This window comes from Miniopterus schreibersii, assembly GCF_964146895.1.
Source record: "Miniopterus schreibersii genome assembly, chromosome: 2".
Classification (NCBI taxonomy): Eukaryota; Metazoa; Chordata; class Mammalia; order Chiroptera; family Miniopteridae; genus Miniopterus; species Miniopterus schreibersii.
In genome coordinates this window covers 121,050,056-121,071,007 of record NC_138102.1, presented here as the reverse complement: position 1 = coordinate 121,071,007, position 20,952 = coordinate 121,050,056, and the positions used below count along the sequence as shown (strand labels likewise).

At 36.9% G+C, this 20,952-nt stretch overlaps 1 protein-coding gene across 4 annotated transcripts in view; it reads left to right on the top strand.

Annotated features, from left to right (window-relative positions):
- The window catches only part of SYT1 (synaptotagmin 1), a 493,749-nt gene that overhangs the window by 361,991 nt on the left and 110,806 nt on the right, over window positions 1–20,952 (top strand). For 3 of the 4 annotated variants that reach the window (XM_081128358.1, XM_081128359.1, XM_081128360.1), the window contains 3 exons: window positions 1,428–1,550; window positions 5,066–5,233; window positions 8,785–8,952. In XM_081128358.1, the coding sequence (XP_080984484.1) occupies window positions 1,428–1,550; window positions 5,066–5,233; window positions 8,785–8,952 (459 nt within the window). The remainder of the gene's footprint in view (window positions 1–1,427; window positions 1,551–5,065; window positions 5,234–8,784; window positions 8,953–20,952) is intronic. The other variant, XM_081128361.1, reaches the window with a different exon arrangement.

Genomic DNA, 20,952 nt, shown 5'->3' with positions numbered 1-20,952 from the left:
ATTTGCTGACAAAAGTTAAGATTCCCTTGCTTTGTCAGGGATATAAAAGTCTACCACTCCTAAGTCTTAACTTGATTCCTGTGAGGTTCTACTGTTACACACACACACACACGGCAATGAAAATGCCATAACCAAAAACTAGGAGAAAATATTTCCAATATATAACAACAATAGAAAGGTTGAAACCACTAAAATACAAAGAGTCTCTACCAATCAATAAAAGGCAAACAACAAAATAGAAAAATTAGTGACGGCCATATACTGGCAGTCTCCAGAAGAAAAAAGTAAAATGATTAATATAAAGACTTAAAATTTTCATCAACCTCACTAATAGAGATATGTAACACTGTCATTTTAAATTTTGAATAATAACTATGCATTGATTTCTAATTCTTTTTAAAAATTCTTTAAAACAATAAGAATGCACATCCTCAGAAACAAAGCTTTTAATGTTTATAATCTTTATAACCTTTATTTAGCAAAATTTTTGTACTTATTAGGTAAATATATATATATTTTTTTAAAGAGGAGCATTTGAATGTACTTTATGAAATAATGAGCTTTCTAGTGTTTCAATTTATATTACACTTAAGTTTTAGGTTATAAAAATTATTCAACTGCTACAAACTGAGCTTTGAGAGTTCAGTCCCATGATCTTTGTTCATTAATGCAAAATAAATGTTTATACCAATTTCAGTATAACAAAGTTGCAAACATAACTCCTTTTATCTTTTGATATCAAATGGACCCATAAATCAATTTAATTCAGCCTAGCTTTCTGTGGAGCTGTTATGAAAATAAAATGGTCACCTTAAACTGGAAATGGGGTAGATTTTTCTCTAAACATGCATTTGCTGGTGGCATGTTTTCCTTTTTCCATAATCATTTTAAATGTATATATGAAACAGAAAATTAAAACTTTCTGAGAAGCACCTACTCAACTATTTTTTCATAGGAAACAAGGCAAGAAAAGGCCACACATTTCCTATAAATTACTCCACTGCATGTAACAATGGTGTTTTACATGATGATTAGCTTAAATCGCTTTAACCCACATGAATGTGAAACCTGGCCTGGTTAATAGCATGTTGATCATACTTCTGAAATAAGCAGTTTTAGCAGAGCCAAATATAATACCAAGTTGACGTTTTCTTTGCAACAACTTTACATTTTTTGCTTGCAATGTTCTTAGGGGCTTCTTCCATTGCTTCCATGTTGCTTGCTGATTGGGGGGAAAATTCCGCGCACAAATGGAATTTAAAAAAATACGTGAGCAGGAAACGTGAATGTGTGTCAGACAAACTGAGATTTCCAGCATCTTAGTGCTTGCTTCGGACAGCTTGGAAGTATAACCACAGGCCCAGTTTTCCTTGGATTTTGATGAAAAGTCACTTGAATTGACATATGATCCATTTCCCTACTCATAGGCCCTTAAGGATGATGATGCCGAAACCGGATTGACTGATGGGGAAGAAAAAGAAGAACCCAAAGAAGAGGAGAAATTGGGCAAACTCCAGTATTCACTGGATTACGATTTCCAGAATAACCAGGTCTGAGGGGGGAAATGTTTTCTAATTCCATTACATTGTCTGAAATTACCAAGTAGAAATTGAAGCAAGATACTTCTTAAAACATTTTGTTGGCTGTGAGGGGAAAATGCAATTATCAAAACTATTGATGAAATAATTTCGAAGTACAGGCAGTCCCCTACTTGCTAATTTAACTTCTGGTAATTAGAATGCACAGTATTCAATCGATTACATCTAACTTATGGCACTTAAAATAGGCAGGCAGAATACAAATGAACTGGAAGCAGTCAGGCTGACTCTGAGAGCTCCAGCCACAGTCTCAGCCGCACAGGCCCCTCAGCCCGAGCTAGAACCATCTCCCTTTCACTCCATGGATTTAGATCCAAACAGGGTGGGGGGCCTTTGAGTTACACCACCAGTCAAGCCAAAGTTGTGAAACATAATGTAACAGTTTGATAAGGAATCAAAGACAGAAAATTGCAGTCCGTGAATTTCAAAGGCGGAATGATACTAGGTCAAACTCCTATACTAATGAGATAGCAGGTCTAGAAGAGCAGAGAGACCAACTGGGAACTCGATTTCTAGTACCTACGACTGCTGCCCCAAAAGCGACAAAACCAGAGGAGGGAACAAAACAGGCACTTCTGCTTCAATTTCTCAAAGAACCATGAAGTGCCACCTAGATTAGCAATAATATTAGCTGCCTTTATTGACTGCCTGTTATAGAAGTAGCGCAAAGATAGCTGTTAGAAATCTCTCTACATAAAAAGACCTTCCAGATTCTATGACATTGATGAATATACTCCTTTACCTTAAAACTGTTAAAGAAAATAAAAGGGTAGACAAGAATTAGTGGAACTGGCTGAGCTAGAGATCTGACCCTTAAGAATCCTTAGGACATGGCCTTTCTCTAAAGACGAGAGTTTTAAAACTCTCCAGTTTATTTTGTTTCGCTCATGGTTTTGGGTGAGGAAGAGCTGGTAAATGTGAAGTACAGACAATTACTACTAATGCAGCGCGTGTTAATTACTCCCAGAGTGATGAGGAATGAACAACAGATAAATCAAACTCCAGGGTTCAGCACTGACAACTAATGTCCAGAGTCAGCGATGCTGTGACCGATCTAAACCATTGCAGAAATTCTGGGCTCTATTTAGAAACTGACTGTTCAAATAATGTCTTCCCTTTCTGAAGTTTCTAGATTTCTCATGAAGAATGTGCTGATATGTTCTCTCATTTTAAAAATAATTTTATTTGATCAGCTTCATTACAGTCCTGGCTAGTTATCTTATAGTACATTTTAGAAAGCTGCATTCTGGTTACAGATACAGATTTATAGGTGTGGATTTATTAAGATTTATAGGTATATCTTTTATAGTTAAAATTAAGTAGGGCATTTGAGGTCATTTCTATCACTTATACCAAAATTTTATCATCAGGACATAGTTGAAAGCAAAACTTTTTATATATTCAATGGAAGGTCAAGGTCAACTTATATTATCTTCACATATAACATGTTTTCCAGGAATTTAACCTGCCTTTCTATATGCATCCAATATTTTTCTACTAATTTATTCCACTTTTATATTGTCCAGTAGAAATCTGATGGTATCTTATCCTGGTTAGTCATAATTTTGAAATTTCTAAGTTGACTTTGAGTACTATAAATACCATTCTATAAAATAGTATTTTTAAGACAATGATAGCACTGATTTTTTTTACTCAAATATATGAGTATGTTTACTGTTACTTTTCTAGCAAACATCACATTTAAAAGGGCATTTTGTCCTGAGGATCTGGAAGATTCTAACTGATGAAAATGTTTAATATTATTCAGTGATTTTCCAAATGTTCTCAACTAATCTGATTTATAAAAGGATTCCTATGAGTCATGGAAGATAAAGTCTGAGGAACTTTCCAGATAAGGGTGTAATCAAGTATACACAGTTGTTACCAAAGCTAAAAGACAGCCCTAAGGTCCTCTAATGGAGACGCTTTCATGATGAAGGGAAATGTGATACTTCTCTCTCAGACAGAAGTCAGAGCAGGGTTGGAAGAACAAATTCCACCCCTTAACAAAATATCCAAAAATCTTTTTAAAATATAGATGATATGGTTTTAATGAGTTTAGGTATATTTCTAGAGCTTTCCCTGCCCAACAGAAAAAAATTGCCAAAGTAAGAAGAAAATAGAATCTTGCTTATTTCTAAAAGTAGATACTAAATACCAGTTTGACAAACCAAGGGACCAGCTGTTTGATTTACTAAACATGTCTTTATTATCTGATGCCTATTTTAGCTATTCTTTGATCATCTGTGTTTTGTATTCCTACAATCCAGTACTCATACTGCTATTGTATAATGATATCAAAGATACTAAAGCATTAAAATGAAAACATTCAGGGTATTATTTTAGGTGAAAAATTGAGTCAACTAACCCAAATGCACTTACAAACAAGGTGGGTCAGTTTTACAGACCATAGCTGTGTCCTTTTGTTTGGAGGGGGGGCGGTACAGTGAACTGCTTTTCCACTATGTTGGCTAAAAGTCTCAAACTCAGGTTTTCAGGATCTGATGTAAAAAGCTATGGTGTGACTGCATTTACTGAATAGTATATATACTTGAACAACAATGAGTCTGCTTTTGTTTCCCATATGGATCTAGAGCAGTCTGCTGACACAAAATGTCTGGTGGCAGAGCCTCTAGAATAGTCCACTCACAGCTTTTGTTTATTAAAAATGCCAGCCTATGCTCTCATATATAGCAAGAAATAAAGATGTATCACTAACAAGACAGACTTGAAAAAAATGCAGATATTTCTGCTACATTTGGAAAAAAAGCACAGAAACTTAGTCACGCTTGCCACTAAAAACCATATCTGTAATATTCCCTTCCTTTATATGAAGCTGAAATTATATTTCTTTGACTCTATGTCTTATATTTAAACAGAGAATTTAATATATAATAATCATTTTACTGTCAGTAAAAGTAAAAGTAGTCAGCACACAAGCAAAAGTCAAACAGGATAACTTGAAAATCTTGAAGATCTTATTTTTATCTCAAAATGGTACCTAATTTCTAAGGAATTTCTATTTAGTTGATCTGAGGCTTTGGTTCAGAATACAAATTTCCTGCTTTATAATTATACACTCATGATTGTTTAACAATTTATTTCCACTCACAAATCATGCCCTAGAAAGAAAAATAATGCACAAGGGCTTTTAGCAACTGGAAAGTTATTTGATTGCAACTCTTTTGCAAATGTGAATCCATAGTTAACTGTAATCAGCAACCTTTTGAAAGCCTCTTTTATACTTAAAACCAGGCTTTCTTGAGGCTGCATCTGTCCTAATTGGGTTTCTGAAGTCTATATTGCTCACTTCATTTGCCTTCTGTGTTCAGATTCGTAAGAGAAAAAGTGTTTATTAAAAGCAAAGAGGAAGAGGGAGAAATCACAATATGCAGCAATGTGAACACATAAATCTTTTCCAAAACGCCCACCAATGTGTGTCTGCTGTGTTCTGTTGTTTGTTCCAGCTGCTGGTAGGGATAATCCAGGCTGCCGAGCTGCCCGCCTTAGACATGGGCGGCACATCTGACCCCTATGTGAAAGTGTTTCTGCTGCCCGATAAAAAGAAGAAATTTGAGACAAAAGTCCACCGAAAGACCCTCAATCCTGTCTTCAATGAGCAGTTTACTTTCAAGGTATTGTTTTATACTTACTAATAATTTTTCCTCTGCTGTTTTAGTTAAGAGGCTGATCTCATCCTGACACGTACATAGGCGTGCACATGACCACTTGTTCGTAGATTAAAGTGATTCTATTCAGAATATTTAAAATTCTTATTTTCCACCCAGTGAGGATTTTGCATTGCATTTAGATTTGGCCAAAGGAGGATTCAGCTTGGCCACTTCAGAACAGAATAGAGAATGGAATATGACTAAGATATCATGTTCACATCTAAAAAGTGAGGTCAGCTTCCAGTGCGTGCCAGTAGGCTTGACATTTTCCCCTCTACAAAATAAAGTTAAAGAAATAATGAAATTATTTTGTTAAGTTTCAAAGTTCCTGAAAATAGGCAAACCCTATTGCAGTCACAGAATAAAGTGAGCTATGTCCATTGTTTAAATGGTATAAGTGGATATTACTCTCATTGCCACCTTCTGTGTGCACAGGGGCAAACTGAGCCCCCTAAAACCATTCTTAACCTTTCAATAAGAAGAAGGTGCACATAGTGTTTTTGTGCATTTATAGCGTTTCTCCTTTACTCTAGGCTCTTCCCTGGTATTCTTCATCTTGTTGAGACAAACAATAACAATGAGGGATTCTGACCCTAGAATAACTGGACAGGAAAGCCTGCTCTGGAGGCCTCAGGCATTGCTGCAGTCACACCTTCTGTAGCTCTTGTCTAGAAGTCATGCATAAAAATAGTTCTTTTGTGGACATATTTAATATGTGAAAATTTTTTAATGCATTACTTAAAACAATGCATTTTTGAAAAACAAAATGTATGTGACGACGCCAGTAGGCTGCTTCTAAACAACCTGTCCATCAGCCAGCACCTGCCTCATGTCAGCAGATATCCTGGTATGAAAGAAATGGATGGACCTGAGGCCATGAGTCACTTTCTAGAACTTTGTTCCCAATTTTCTAAAAGAGTAGTGTCTCTATTCACTTTGAAACTTTTGAGTTTTTAAGATAAAGCCCCTAATATAAGCAATCCTGTTCAAAATAAATCTACAGTTTTCTGTGCCTAAGAGAGTTCATTTACAGTAGCAGTAAAAACATTCTGGAAATACTCAGCTTCTAAAGAGCTAATCATTATGTTCAATATACTACAGAACATAAAATGAAAATAGAACTAAAAAATATTGCAAATGATAATTACAATCATTTTGACTATGTATGAATCTTTTAGGTCATTTCTAACCACAATTTAGTAAGCAGATTCTTACATTATTTAAAATACTATTGTGGGGGCTTTGTTTTTGTTTTCAGTTACTTATATGTTATTTCTTTTTCAAAAATGTATTGCTAATAATTTTATTACCAATTTCTCTGACTTCAAAAAGTATAACTATTGAAATTTTGAAATTGCCTATAAAATTTTATCAGGTTCCATTTTATTTCAAGAAGGTTGGTCAAATCATAAATCCATCCAAAGTACAATATATTTTGATACATTTAAGAAATATGCCAGTTTCTAGAAAATTGGTTCATTTATCCATTAGACATTATAGATTATGCATCTTGAAATCCCAATAGGCAATATGATATAGAAATAAAAGCATAATAGAGTTTAAAGAGGATTGGCTTTTAAAAGTGACTTCAAATCCACTTAACATGAACTCTACATGTCCCAAACTCCCACCTGAAGGAGCTACTAATCATTCAAACAACATATATTAGGTTCCTACTGTGTGCCAAGACTGCTAAATACCTTACATATATTCATTCATTCAGCCACAAACAGCCCTGTGACTTAGGCACTATTATCATCACCATTTGATAGACTAAAATGCTGAATTTTATTCACTTGACTCAGTCCCTTCAGCTGGAGAGTGGGGACACCCAGGCCCAGCCCTATCTGACCCTAAGCCCAGGTTTTTGACTGATGCTACCTCAGTACAATCACACACACAAATTTAAAGAGATTTCAGGGCCCAGCTGGGCATGGCTCAGCGGTTGAGCGTCAACCTAGGATCCAGGCGATCAGGGTTCAATTCCCGGTCAGGGCACATGCCCGGGTGGAGGGCTGCAGCCGATCGATGGTTCTCTCATCATTGATGTTTCTATCTCTCTCTCCCTCTCCCTTCCTCTCTCTGAAATCAATAAAGATATATTTAAAAAAACAAAATGACCACATAACCATATACATTTAAAAAAAAAAAAAAAAAGATTTCAGGAATTAGAAGAAATTTTCAAGAGTTTATTCCTACTCTAAAATGTATTTCTTCCTCTGAAATTCAGCTCTTTGGAAGAGTTTATATTTTTTTCCTCTAAAATGGAAAAAGCATCATGCCTAGTTCTTTTTTTTTTTTTTAAATATATCTTTATTGATTTCAGAGAGAGGAAAGGAGGGGAGAGAGAGTCATTGATCGAGCCCGCAACCCGGGCATGTGCCCTGACCGGGAATCAAACCCCGATCGCCTGGATCCCAGGTCAACACTCAGCCGCTGAGCCACGCCCAGCCGGGCCATGCCTAGTTCTTAATTGTGCTATTTGAATCAAATTCTAAATAGATAACAAATGACAGAAAATGAAACCTTCGGAAAAACTAAAATTTCTTAGACATTCTGAATATGAATATGGCTGAATATTCTTCCTCCCCTTTTCCTTCATAATATACAGAGTTAATTGAGATACGTTTGCTGGAGCATAAGACAACCATTTACACTGATAAAATAATAGAAACTATATGAAAATTGATCAAACCTTTAATACAAGTCTAAATAATTTCTTAATCAGGCATTTTTATTCAGCCAAGTGAAGTATAGTTCACTTGGATTGCACTGCTTTCCCTGAATATTAAAAATGTCACTAATAAACTTCCCAACCCATAGCATCTGTCCCAGATATATTTGAACAGCTGGAGAATTCATCAGTTCTTGGCCTTTTGCCACCACTCATCCTAAAGAGTGTCATACCTAAGAATGAACTTCAGGATCTATATTATAATGCATCCCTGATATTCAAAACATCAATTTTCTAGTCAGCTCCTGTCAATCAGTAAATTATTTCAGGGAGTAGGTGAGGCACCTCGTGAATTTCATTTAAATCCTTTTAGACTCCTAGGATACCTTTTCATAAGTCATTGCTGCATTAAAATATGGTACCCAAGTGGCTTAAAACGTATCTACCCCTGAGTAAGTTACACACTCACAATACAACTTAACAACAACAATGAAATAGCCTGCAAAGAAAACTTCTTTATATGGTCAAATTGGCTTGGTTTATCCTTGTATTAATCTAGAAGTGTTTATTCCATGACTAATAGTAGGATCCATTACTAATAATACTAATAGCTTCCAGAACTTTGGGATAAAGTGATAAATCACCAAAGGAAGTCCCCATTTTCTCCCAAGTAATTTAAGCCCTGAGCAGTCAAATGATTCAATTTGAGAAAATACCAAAAGCATAATTATTTCCCTGATCTATTTATCCAACATAAATATTAAGATTAAATATTGTAAACAAGCTTTGAATTCTAAGCATTTTGGGGACCCGATTATTATCTTCATCTCTTTTCATTCAGGTGCCGTACTCGGAATTGGGAGGCAAAACCCTGGTGATGGCTGTGTATGATTTTGATCGTTTCTCCAAGCACGACATCATCGGGGAATTTAAAGTCCCCATGAACACAGTGGATTTCGGTCACGTAACTGAGGAGTGGCGTGATCTGCAAAGTGCCGAGAAGGAAGAGGTAAGAAAAGCATTAGCGTTTCTCATGTGACAAACAGTGCTCGTCGGTTCTACTCACATAATAACCTGCTGAGAGATGCTCTTTACAGAGTGATGTGGGCGTCCAGCTGCTGACAGCTGGCAAAATAGGGTCAGGGGACTGCATAACCTCATTAAAAAGTACACCGGTCTTCTGGGTGTTATTTGAAAGAAAAGAGAAAGGTTTGTGTACCAGGTCTATGGACAACTCCCTGAAGAGACAGACAAGACAGACAGACAGACAGACAGAAATACACACACACACACACACACACACACACACACACACACTTCTAAAAGCTTCCCAAATGCCATACAAACACCTACTGATTTAAAGGGACAGTAAAATATCATCCTTTTCTTTGTATTTTGCCACAATCACTCTTTATTCCTACATAGGTTATGTTGCTATTAAATAGAAATAAAATGGCACTTTTTCCTTGATTATTTCTGTGTATCAGGCAGTTCATTGTTTCTCCTGAAGATAAGAGAGCATGATGGGTGAAACATCAAATATAATTCACAAAGCCTGGTATTAAATCCATTTTTTAAATGACTCCCATTTATATAGTAGTCTTCACATTGTTTTCTCCCAGTTTGAATAGGTTAACACAGGGTTTTTCTGTGATTTAAAAAGGGAAGCTCAATATCCTTAGTGCATTTAAACTGCATAATAATTCTATTAGATTATGCTGTGCCTGCCTGGCACCAGCGTTTTTCTGTGAGAATGTCTCAATAGGCCAATTGCAGAAAAGCAAACAACTCTTAGCTTCTCTGAGCTCTTAAAGCAACGCCTGTTGCAGCCATTTTTTGGATCCCAACATGAGTTTATAATTACCCAAGGGATCCGTGATTTAGGATTCCTAGGATTCCATAGATGTGGTCACTCTGGGGCTACCAGGGAGATGAGAGAGTGGCCCAAGCCTTCAGAGAAACTCAGCCAAGCCCATCACCTGGGAATCCTCTCAGCCTGAGGTTTTCTGTGACCAATATAATGGCGTGAGGTTTTAGAACAGACTTGTGATTGCTGTACAGAAACTGAATTTCATTAGTGCTCTAAAATTATTTGGTTGTACAAAAGGAGTCAAAATTATTAGAGTTAAGCTCCACTTTCTTTTTGGAAGGAAATAAATATAACTTAACCAAATAGGTTAGTCAGAATTAGAGTCTGGGATATTGACATAACTTTAGCCCTACTGTGGATTTTCAAGAACAACCCAAGGATAATATTGAGTTTTTAAATTTTATGATTTTTGTAAGTAGTTTTCCCTATGAGTAAACTAATATCAACTTTAAATCAAACACCTGTATGAAAAGAGAAACATTCAATCATTCAATAGTAATGTTTCTAATTGTTTAACAAAGCAGTGAGCTGTTTCCTTGACCTTTTATATTTTATTGAAGCGTTTGACTCTGTAAATTCCTTGAAGCTTGGGGTGGGTGGCAAAGTGGGACCACAACAAATAGTTACGAACTAATTGGCTTTTATTACTTGACGGGCTTGTGGTTGGCTTGTTGGTTGAATACAGGAATATGACTCACTTGTGCTTTGCAATGCCCACCTGGCCAGACTGCCTGGCTCGGGCTGCTGACCACCCCCTGCTAGCTATGGGGGGCGGGGGGGCCCGGAATTCCAACATCGCACCCCACTGGGTTTCTGAAAAATTAGTATTTTTTGCTTGAGTGGCGGGGACGTATGCCATCAAACAATTTTCCTCTGTCAAAAATTCTTTGAATGTGGGCCAAGTCTGAGGCTTGACACTGAGCCGGCAGGTTTGGCTGGGCTCTGGGACCCCGAAGGTTAGGTGGCTGCCCCAGAGCAGTCACGTTCTTTCCTCCCCCCCCCCTTACTCGCTTCTTTCCCCTTCTTTCACGTCTTATCTCCCTAAGGCTTCTGTCACCCAACTCATTCAAACGTATTCATTATGCGAATATCTATGATACCTGCTATATTCCTGAAGCTGTAGTAGATGTTGTAAAAAAAAAAAACACACAAAAAACGTGGAAAGGGTCAACACTGTGTCTCTTCTGTGGGGTGTAGGGTTGTCTCCCTTTTCTTCTTCACCCCATCCTTTGCCCTGCTTAGTGCCAGCTAGACTGGTGTCTGGGAGATGTCCCGTCTTTAACAACAAACACGCCTGGCTTTCAATCCTGATCAATTCATTTGTCAGCTCAGACACATTGGGTAAGTCACATAAGCTCTCTAAAATTCAGTTTTTTAATCTAGAAAGGGGCCTGTCAACCCTTTATTCTACAGATTAAGTGGGCTAGAGAATCAAGTTCGGTGGGTAGTAAGTGCTCAGTAAACAAGAGATCTCCCCTGCTTTCTCCTTGGCCAAGCTTACTGTTCTCTCTTGTTTTTCATCTCCCTTTTTAGTCTCCCATTTTCCCTCTAAATAGCTGTACCTTCTTCTCTACTCTTTTTCTCACCGTTTTTGAACTTATTGAATGTCTCTAAGCTTTTAATGGGAAATTATTCTACAATCACAATTTTAAACTCTGGAGTTTTCCCTCTTTGCTATCTACTTGGGAATAGTGATTTTTGGTTTTCCGTTGAACGACTATTTCCTTTTATCATGATTTGGAAAACCTCATGAAATAGATGTCTAGCTTACAAAGTATCTTTGAGTGACTGGCGCCAGGTGTAAACTCTCTCATAATAAATGAAGTGAGGTTCCAATTATATTTTGTATCTGGAGAATTACTATCCTCGCTGATATGTGCTCTACCTTTTCATACTACCATTAACTACAGAAAATCATAGTTGTGTGAGTCTGTTGAAGTTCTGATTGACATTAGTTCTCACGATTTTAAAGAAATTATTTTTCCATTTTACATGAGCAATTCTGTTTGTGACTTTAGTGTGCTTCCTTCTAGCAGTGTTAAATTTTATTTTTAATGTCATAAGGAATGAAAGATTTTCAAGAAAATGAGAAAAATCAATTCAAGAAACAGCTTTGGGATCTAGAAACAGAACCACTAGCCCTGGATGTCTACTCAGATAGAGACTTGCATTTAAACAGGTTAGATTCGATGCTCTGAGCTCCAGCCCCGTGTTTTTCATAGAATGTTGCCAGAAGTCGAAAAATATAAAAGTCATAAGATGCAGCAATTATGTAAGTGAAAGACTTGTGTGTTATTTTAATGATCAATTAAATGTACAAGCAATTTAGGAAAAAAAATAGGAAGGAGACTTATCTGAAAGTTACTAAGCATATGTTTAAAAGAGGTGGAAGAGGGTAGAGGGGGAATAAATGGGGATGGGAATAAAAAGGAAAATTAAAAAATAAAAATAAATAAAAATTGAAAGTGTTGACGAGATAAGCTATGCCAGGAAGAGACCTAACAAGCACACAGCTCACTCTGCTAGATTCTAGCCCCTGGTGAAAACATCTCTGGTGAGCTTTCCATTCTGACTTAATAACATTTCTCTATATAACATAATCAAAGCTACCTGCTGGCTTAAGTTCACTTGCCATTTTTAGGTTGTTTGATTGACCACCTTTCCTCTTTCCACCACCCCACCTCCCACCAGGTGAACATGGAATTTGACATTACAGATACCTATACCTTTCTCTTCCTCTCTTTTCTTTAAAACAGAAATGTATATCCTGAGTTTTGAGGGACAGTTACATAAAAAATTGTCTTTGTAATTTTCCACTTCTCCAAATAGGGTCTCAAAATCGTCCTTTATAACCAGTATATACAGTTCTTTCATTGCACCACCCACAAGTCAAACCTGAAACCAACCTTCAGACTTTTAGAATAATCCATTCATTTACTATGTTCACTTAAATACTTCGATGTTACAATAAATAGCTATGCCTCCGTTTTCTTTATTTGTAAATTTTACTTATAATCATTTTAGAAATTGTCTCTGTCCTGCACCCCAGAGTCAAATACCTCTTCAAAGCATTTAGTATTTTGTTTTTATTTTTTATCTCCCTGCCCTCCAATATTACTTGTCTTGTATTTTTATTTTAGTATTTTGTTTTTTAGTGTTTTTTCCTATTTTTATTTTTTAGTATTTTGTTTCTATTATAGTATTTTGTTCCTACTTTTTATCCTCATGCTCTCCAGTAATACTCATTTCAAAAACACAAAAAAAGAAATCGATGCCACCAGAATACAACTTGAGTCCTTTTGTAAAATTTTCTAAGCAAGTCTCTCATAACTTGACCAGTACTGTTTTGTCTCCATGAGAGAATATGTCTATCACTTCTGCTTTGTGTAGAATTCACTAAAGACTGATTTTTAAATGAGATTCTGTAATCCAGTGCAAATGGAAAAAAAATTGATTGCTGAATTAAAACAAGTTGGGACATAATTTAATTAGTATCCAAGCAGAAGGGAAGAGAAACTACTTTAGTGCCTTAATAGAAAATCAATTTTGCAAGAAAATTTCACATTTTGAAGCCTATTTAGAAAAACATTTACTTCACAGAAATAAAAGCACTTGGAGAGTACATATTCAATCAAATGGCAAATTTTTTTAGCTTCCGATGGTGAATTACTTGATACTTCTTCAGAATGGGTTAAACTCATTCCATATAGCATCTTTTTTGTCCAAGGATCATGAGAACCGATGCTATTTCTAAGTACACTCAGTAGTCAGATGGTGACTCATGCCTCCAAGAATCTGCGTGCAACCAATCAATGCCCTGAAGGGAGATTCCTATGAAAGGTTAACTACTGAAAAGATAAACATGGGTGCCAGTAAGAAATTTCTTTGTCATTCACAATCTATCACATTCAAGAAATGTTACAAAGACACTGATTGTGATCCGTAGCATTCCAGGAAGGCTCCATCCCAGCGATGCCTATTGTTTCTCACTGTGAAACCAAGTTTGATCACAGAGGCAAGCACACAACAGGCACGCAAAAATATTTTTGAATGAATGAATGGGGAGAGGTGATTATTATCCTGTGAAAGATGTTTAAAAACTTTCTTTATAAAGTTCATGGTAACAGTAGTTGGGTTGTTTCACAAATGAAGTCTCGAGTATTCTGAAAGCCTGTCAATAAAAATATCTTAGCACCAAACAATGAAAATGGTTGTGTGCTGTTTTGGTTTTTTGGCCTGTTTCTTTCAAAAGAGATGCAGTATATATGCTTAGCAAAATGATTATAATTGGTTTTGTTGACAGTTATGAAAATGATGAAAGTTTTTTTCTTTTTTTTTTTTTTTTTGTAAAGGCTTACTCAGTATCTCTTCTCTGTAGCCCTTCTTTCATACTATTTACATGATGCACAGAGAGCGTGGGGCTTAGCTTAATTTAACTTTTAGTTGAAGTTCAGATTTAGTTAAAGCTATCATGTAAGTCTCTGCCTGCATAATGGAAATGAACCCAGAAGGAAATGAGAATCAGTTACAAGGAAATTTCAAAGAATCTGAACAAAATCTAAATTTAGCATACCTAGTCAGACTTATACTATAGTAGGTATAAGTATTGAATTTTTGCTGAAATCCTTGCCCGAGGATATTTTTTCCATTGATTTTTTTAGAGAGTGGCAAGTGAACATAAGCCAGTAAAGTGGCTTTGATTATGTTATATAGAGAAATGCCATTAAGTCAGAATGGAATTGTTTTAAAGTATATTAAGATGATAGCATATTTTAGTGTACTTAGTAGCTATCTGTCCATTTTGTGGAACTGGAACATAATTTTCCTTTCAAGTATTACAGAAGTTGCGTTTGATTTTTTTGATGTCTTTGTCCATAACTGTGGTTTACTTGATGCTTAGTGTTTGGTCAGAATTTCAATGATCAATTATAACTATTGTTATGCATAATAAGTATTGTCTGCTTCGTGCTGTGGTTTCTAAAAGCATCATAGGAAAAAGCAAATAACTTAAAATACCCCTCTAGAGTGCAGGACTGTAATTTGCCTTTCTGGTTTAAAAAGACTTTTCAGGCACAAATGGATGAAACCAAATTCTTTGCTGAGTTTCTAAATGAAAATTTGGTATTATTTGATTTTTTACTGTGAATTCCATAAAAATATAAATTTAGACTCTACTTTAAAGAATTAAGTAAGAAGAGAGACCCTGGGCATTTTCAAAATGCTCTTTGACAAACATTCCATTGCTCCCACAGGGCCATCCCTTAACCTGCTACAATACTCTTCCCATCACAACTTTAACCACCCAAAAGCCTGTGTTTCCAGCCCTGCCTCCTTGTTTCCAAAATTCATTTTCATTAAAGTTTACCTTAGCTTCTCTACCTAAGCTATAAACACAAATAAAAGCTACCATTTACTGAGAGCCTGCTGTGTGCCAGCAAAATTCTCATGACATTCTTTAAAATTGGCGTGATTAAATCTGCTTTACAGAATGGGGGGGAAACAGACCTGAAGTCCAGGAAAGTCTCAGTAATTTGTCTAAGTTCATATAACCAATGCCAGAGCTAAAATTCAAATACAGGTCTAAAGCCCACACTATTTCATCATAACGTCTTCTTTAAACAGTCTTTCTAGTCACACACACAAAAAAATGATGCAAACTAGTTTTTCTTAGTTTTGGTTTTTTTGGTGGGGGGGGAGATCTTATCACTTGGTCAGTTTTCTTGACAACTTGCAACTGATTAACATCTATATATGTATAATATTTTCCCCTTTCAAATATTATAACACATTGCAAATATATGCAACACAGCAAAAATAAAAGCAATACTAGCTATGGCATTTTTTTTCTTCTTAATAATATTTCATAAATACTCAGCATGAATTTCTGCCCAGGATGCAAAGCCCTAAAATTCAAAGGTACTCATTAACACAAACATGTTATTATTCACTCATGAGTGCTGAGGAATTTAATGAAGGCAGAGGAATTTTGCTTTCCATTAAAAAAATAACACAGTCCATTAAATAGAAAATAAATTTCCATTCATTCATTCAAAACACATATTGAATATCTGTGAAATTAGCACTGTAAAGTATATAAAATGGAAGATTAGGATTCACACATGGGAATGGTCAGTAATAGTAGCAAAATTTTATAATGCAAAACATTATATTTGAAACAGGTTTGTCTGATGCCAAATGAATTCCTTTCGTGGGAGGGGCCAGGAGTGTAGGGGGAAACCAAGTTTCAATACCATGTAATAGTTTCAGTAGTACTTTTCCTTTCACTGTGGGGCCAGGGATGGTCTAGGTACATGTCTTTCACCCCCTCCCACCCACCCTTTCTTATTGCAAGAGCCTGAAGGTGAAGTGGAACAGCACCTGAGCTTTGGGGAAAGCTAAGGGGAAAACACTCTGTCCCTCTACTTCAAACAAAACAACTTCTGACACTTGCCGGCTCCTGCTAGCTTTATCTCCCCTCTTTATCGCTTCAGAAGGGGAACTTGGGGAACAAATAAACCATTTAGCTTACTTTTTGCTCTACATTAACTGTCCCCCATGTTGCTAATAACTTGCAACTATTTTCTCCCTTGACTGCAGCAAGACTAAGAGCCAGGGGTGTATGTTGGGGTGCCCCTGGGCTCCAGGAGCCGGCAGACTTCTGGCTTGGCACACACAGGAGAGCACTGGGCAGTAGGAAACCCAGACCACAGCAAACCCAGCCCAGGGCAAACCATCCACTTACACCTCTAAAATGAATAGAGGGCAGTGTTCTTAACGATGATGGATTTCATCCCAGGATGAGCCCCTGCTTCCAGCATCCTTTTTGAAAGTATTTCTAACCCAATATTTTTCTTGTCATATGGAACATAATTAGTTTATATGCAAGAACAACTTGTGGACTTGGGAGAACACTAGAGTACAGAGATGGGCATTCATAAGTGAAGCAGAAGGCCCCACGCACAATTCTATAAGGGGAAAATATTTTTTTTTAAAATAATTGTAGTCAAGCTTTCTCATTCTCTAAGCTGCAAAACACTCTGGAATGTGAAGAGGTTGTTGTTTACCAAAGCTAACCAACTGCTCTTCAGTTTAAGATGTCATTTCTACATGAATAAATCAGTATTCTGAAAAGGTCCTTCCCTGAACTCTCCCTTTCTGCTCACGTTTAAAGAGGAGGATTGGGGGGAAATCCTTTCAGGAGCCAACACAGTGTCAGGAATAGTTTGTTCTTAATTGTATCTCAATGTCAAATAATAAATATAAAGTGAGATTCGAATATTAAAACAGGTCAAGGGCCTGGAGTTTTTGTTTTTATTTTAGAACATATTTTTGGATAACCTAGGTCATAAAGAGGGAATGCAGACAGCCTTTGAAATGCTTGCCTGATATAAAACCAACATCAACGGTTAACTTGCAATCTGAGGAAAGATGTATGCTTCTTTTTGAGGTCATTGACTTTCTAAGCACTATCATACTCATGCTTTGTTTATATTGAGGCCATGTTTGAAAATGACAAAGGCTATGGAACCTCAGTGTCACAAGAATGCCTAATCTTAGGGGGGAAATGCCACTTTTGTTGCTTTTTGGTAGACAGTTTTCAAAGCTGTGTTAACAGGAAAGATCAAGTAGAGCACAATTTTGCCTTTAACCTTGTTTTAACTCATGTCTATCTGTATGAGCCAGGCACTGTGCTAAGTGCGGTAGCCCATGTATTCTTCACAATAACACTACAGGGTAGGTACCATTATTATTCCATATTTATAGACAAACCGAAGCTCAGGGAAGATGGAAATAACATGAGGCCACACAACTAATGGGAGAGCTGCAACTCCGAATTTGGTCTGATTCCAAACACACCCATCACTGTAGATTCCTTTAAAAAGGAGCTTACAGGGCCTGTGCTAGGAATGGTATTTTAGTCTTCAGACAAACATATACTTTGCATATGCCCTATGGTTTGTTTCCCTTACTCCCAATTCTTCCAACTCCAAGGCCACCACCACACTGCACAAAGGGAGGGCTGCAACAGCCCGCTTCAATTGGACACCTCTCCCCATTCCCAAGTCTCTTAGCTGCTCCAAAAGCTTCCTGCGTCAGTCTTTCTGTAACATAGATGATCTGTGAAAAATCCCAAAGAGAATTCACATGTGTCTGTTTCCAGTTCTCTCTATTCCCCATACTCTGATTTGTTCCATTCATTATATTGTACATTCCTGGAAGGAGGAAATAATTGCTTCCATCTCTCCCACCACCTTTCCTTATATCGGGTATGATGATGAATGTGGTATAAGATATCCTACCCTGTTATTATATCTAAAATACTGAAGACCCATGAGACATTTTCATGTTCTCCAGACAGCATTTAATTAGGTATAATTGAACATTAGAGAAATTTCTTTGCCAAAAAAAATATCTTTGTATGCTTAGAGTTTTCTAAACACCTATGTTTCATAAAACAATAGAAGGAACTCCTTATTTGCACCTTCTAGGGAAGATAAGCTATTGAGCTCTGCAGAATTGTCCAATTTTTGTCATTACTAAAGTAATTTTTAAAGAACAAATCTGCCAAAAGTGGATGGTTCCCTTATAAAGTACTACAATTTGAAATACAGCAAGTGACCATTCTCCTAGACTTTCATTCCAAAACTCTACCTCTTACAACAAAAAGAGAGAAAGGGAGAAAAAGCATTAGCTACATCCTGTAAAACCAGCTGACAACTAAATGCGTGCCGTCTAATGCTCAACAACTTCTTTTTTCAAATCCAAACACTTAATATTAATACATTGTAGCATTCCTGCCTATTGATTTTTATTTCATCTTTATATGAATTATTTCAACCAATTCCACATAAAACTTAGCCAAGTTTTTAAACACTTTTTATGTCAGGTCTGAATTTTAGCAGGATAACTAGCCCTTATTAAATGAGCAGTTGTTATAATGTTCAGTCATGACTTTCAAAGCCTTGGGTTAGCAGGTGATAGACCTGGTTTCCTGCATCGGCAGCACCTCTACCAGGTGATGTCTAGAGACCTTCATTCTCACCATGACCCCCACAAAGCCAACCTCTTTCACCTGCTGGTCATGTTCCCTCTTCAGAAATTTTCTTATTTTGTAATTCTAAGTGTTGGTCAACTCCTTTGGGAAGAAAAACAATTTATAAATTTAAATCTTAAACAATTAAGTACACTAGCTCAATTAAATCTCACAGACCGTGTTATAGATGTTACTAAGCCAAATTTGCAGATGAGGAAACTGAGGCGCAGAGAGGCTAAGAAACTTGTCTGAAATCACATAACTAGGAAGTAATGGCCAGACATTTAAATCAACGGTTTGCTTCATTCCAAAGCCCATGTTAATTACTACTTATTTAATATCTAAATTCCTTTACAGCAGGGACTTGACATCAAATTCCTAGCTTTGGGAGTTAGGAATTGTTCAAGGAAAGTATAGGAGAGCCGGTAATTTACTCATGAAAGAAGGGTAGCATGTGACTATGGTGGCCTTTTAACAAATGGATTGGGGTTCTTCCTGGAGCGGTGATCAGGGTCAGGAAGACGTCTATTTAAATAGCACACATGCAGCCTGAATTCATGCTCTTCCTCTGTTGGTGCAGTGGAGGAGAGGAAATAGTTTACCCCAGTGACTCTTACTCTGTATACAGTAGTGCTGAATCTGAAGAGAGAAAAGAGGTAAGCATTGCTGAATTTTAACAAGGGTGATTTAGGCCAGCGCTGCTGTTTGGGGGTTTGAGTCTGAGATAAGTTGGAGTCTGAATTTTACCAGGATGTATACAAATCACCAGAGGATGGTTTCCTGTAAAAACCCAATACACAATAGCAAGGATCAAACCTTCTTTCACATCTTCATGGCCAGCACATAATAAATTCAGTGCCCTGGGCTAGAACTTGAGTAACTGGGAGCAAAAACCAGCTCACTGTGAGTAATTTCTGAGAGAGGATAATGCTTGAGACGCTGTGTGATCTCTAAGTGGAGCACAGAGCCACTTGCCTGGCTATTAGTTCGAGTGCCAGGATGGAAGGTGGGAAGCAGGGGTGGGGAGAATAGCAGGGAGAATACAGTGAACTGTTTCTTTCCTGGCCCCGATGTGGTGACCAGCCATTCCCCACTGCCCCTCGCATTCTCAGCATATCAGACCCGCCAATGTCCTCTAAGAAAATGCTTCAGGATGCCTCCTTCGAAGATAAAATCATATGCATTTAACTTCAGAACTGAGGATGGAAATGATTCATTTCCTCAGTATGCAAGTGCTGGCATACCTAAACAAAGATTTGGAAATGCTTAGCTGAAATCTCTCAAAGAATTTAAGACATCAGTTATTCAAACACATTGTGAGATTGTGAAAATTAAAGACTAATGTATCCCCACATGGAAACTACTAACTGACATCATCTTCTATGTCTCACCCTTTTTATCAATAAACTGACATCACTTTCTTTCTTCCTTAAAAGGCTCAATCTGTTTGGATTATTTTCATGTTCCATTTATTTCCACTTTTATTAGTTCAAATTTATTCCCCAAAATGTAGATCATTAACCAAGTGATAAGTTTAAGATTTACATAATCAATGTTCTTATGAGTGAAGTAGTGAATATTATTAACCAAGGGTCATATATGCATGACACTTGCAAGTGTTCGAGAGCCCCTTGGCTTCAAAACCCCCTTCTCTCTTCCCTCAAATCTCAGGTCTGTGGCATCTATGGCAATTGCCCGTTTGATTTGTTCTCATGATAGAAAAACCAGAATCTCTTTCTCTGAATGAGAAACCTGAATAATGAATTTCATTAATTGGGGGCAAAATATCCACTTGAGTCAGCTCAGAATGACCTTCTGAAGCCACTGAGGTCCAAACAAATAGAAAGGTGTTCAAATTGGGCATGGAAATCAAAGACGACCTTCCCATCAGTGTTCAATGTTGAAACAGATATCTGAAAGAGCCTACCTCTCTGGAGGGTTTTTAAAAATAAGAATTCGGGCATGGATTTCTAGTCTTGCTTCAAGGTAAGTGAAGAGACAAGGTGATCTCTCGTGGGATCTAGCAGCCCTGTGATTCATCAAAGGTGTTTAAAAGGCAAAGCCATGAAAGAAAACAAGCTGCTGCATCAATCTAAATCAAGGCT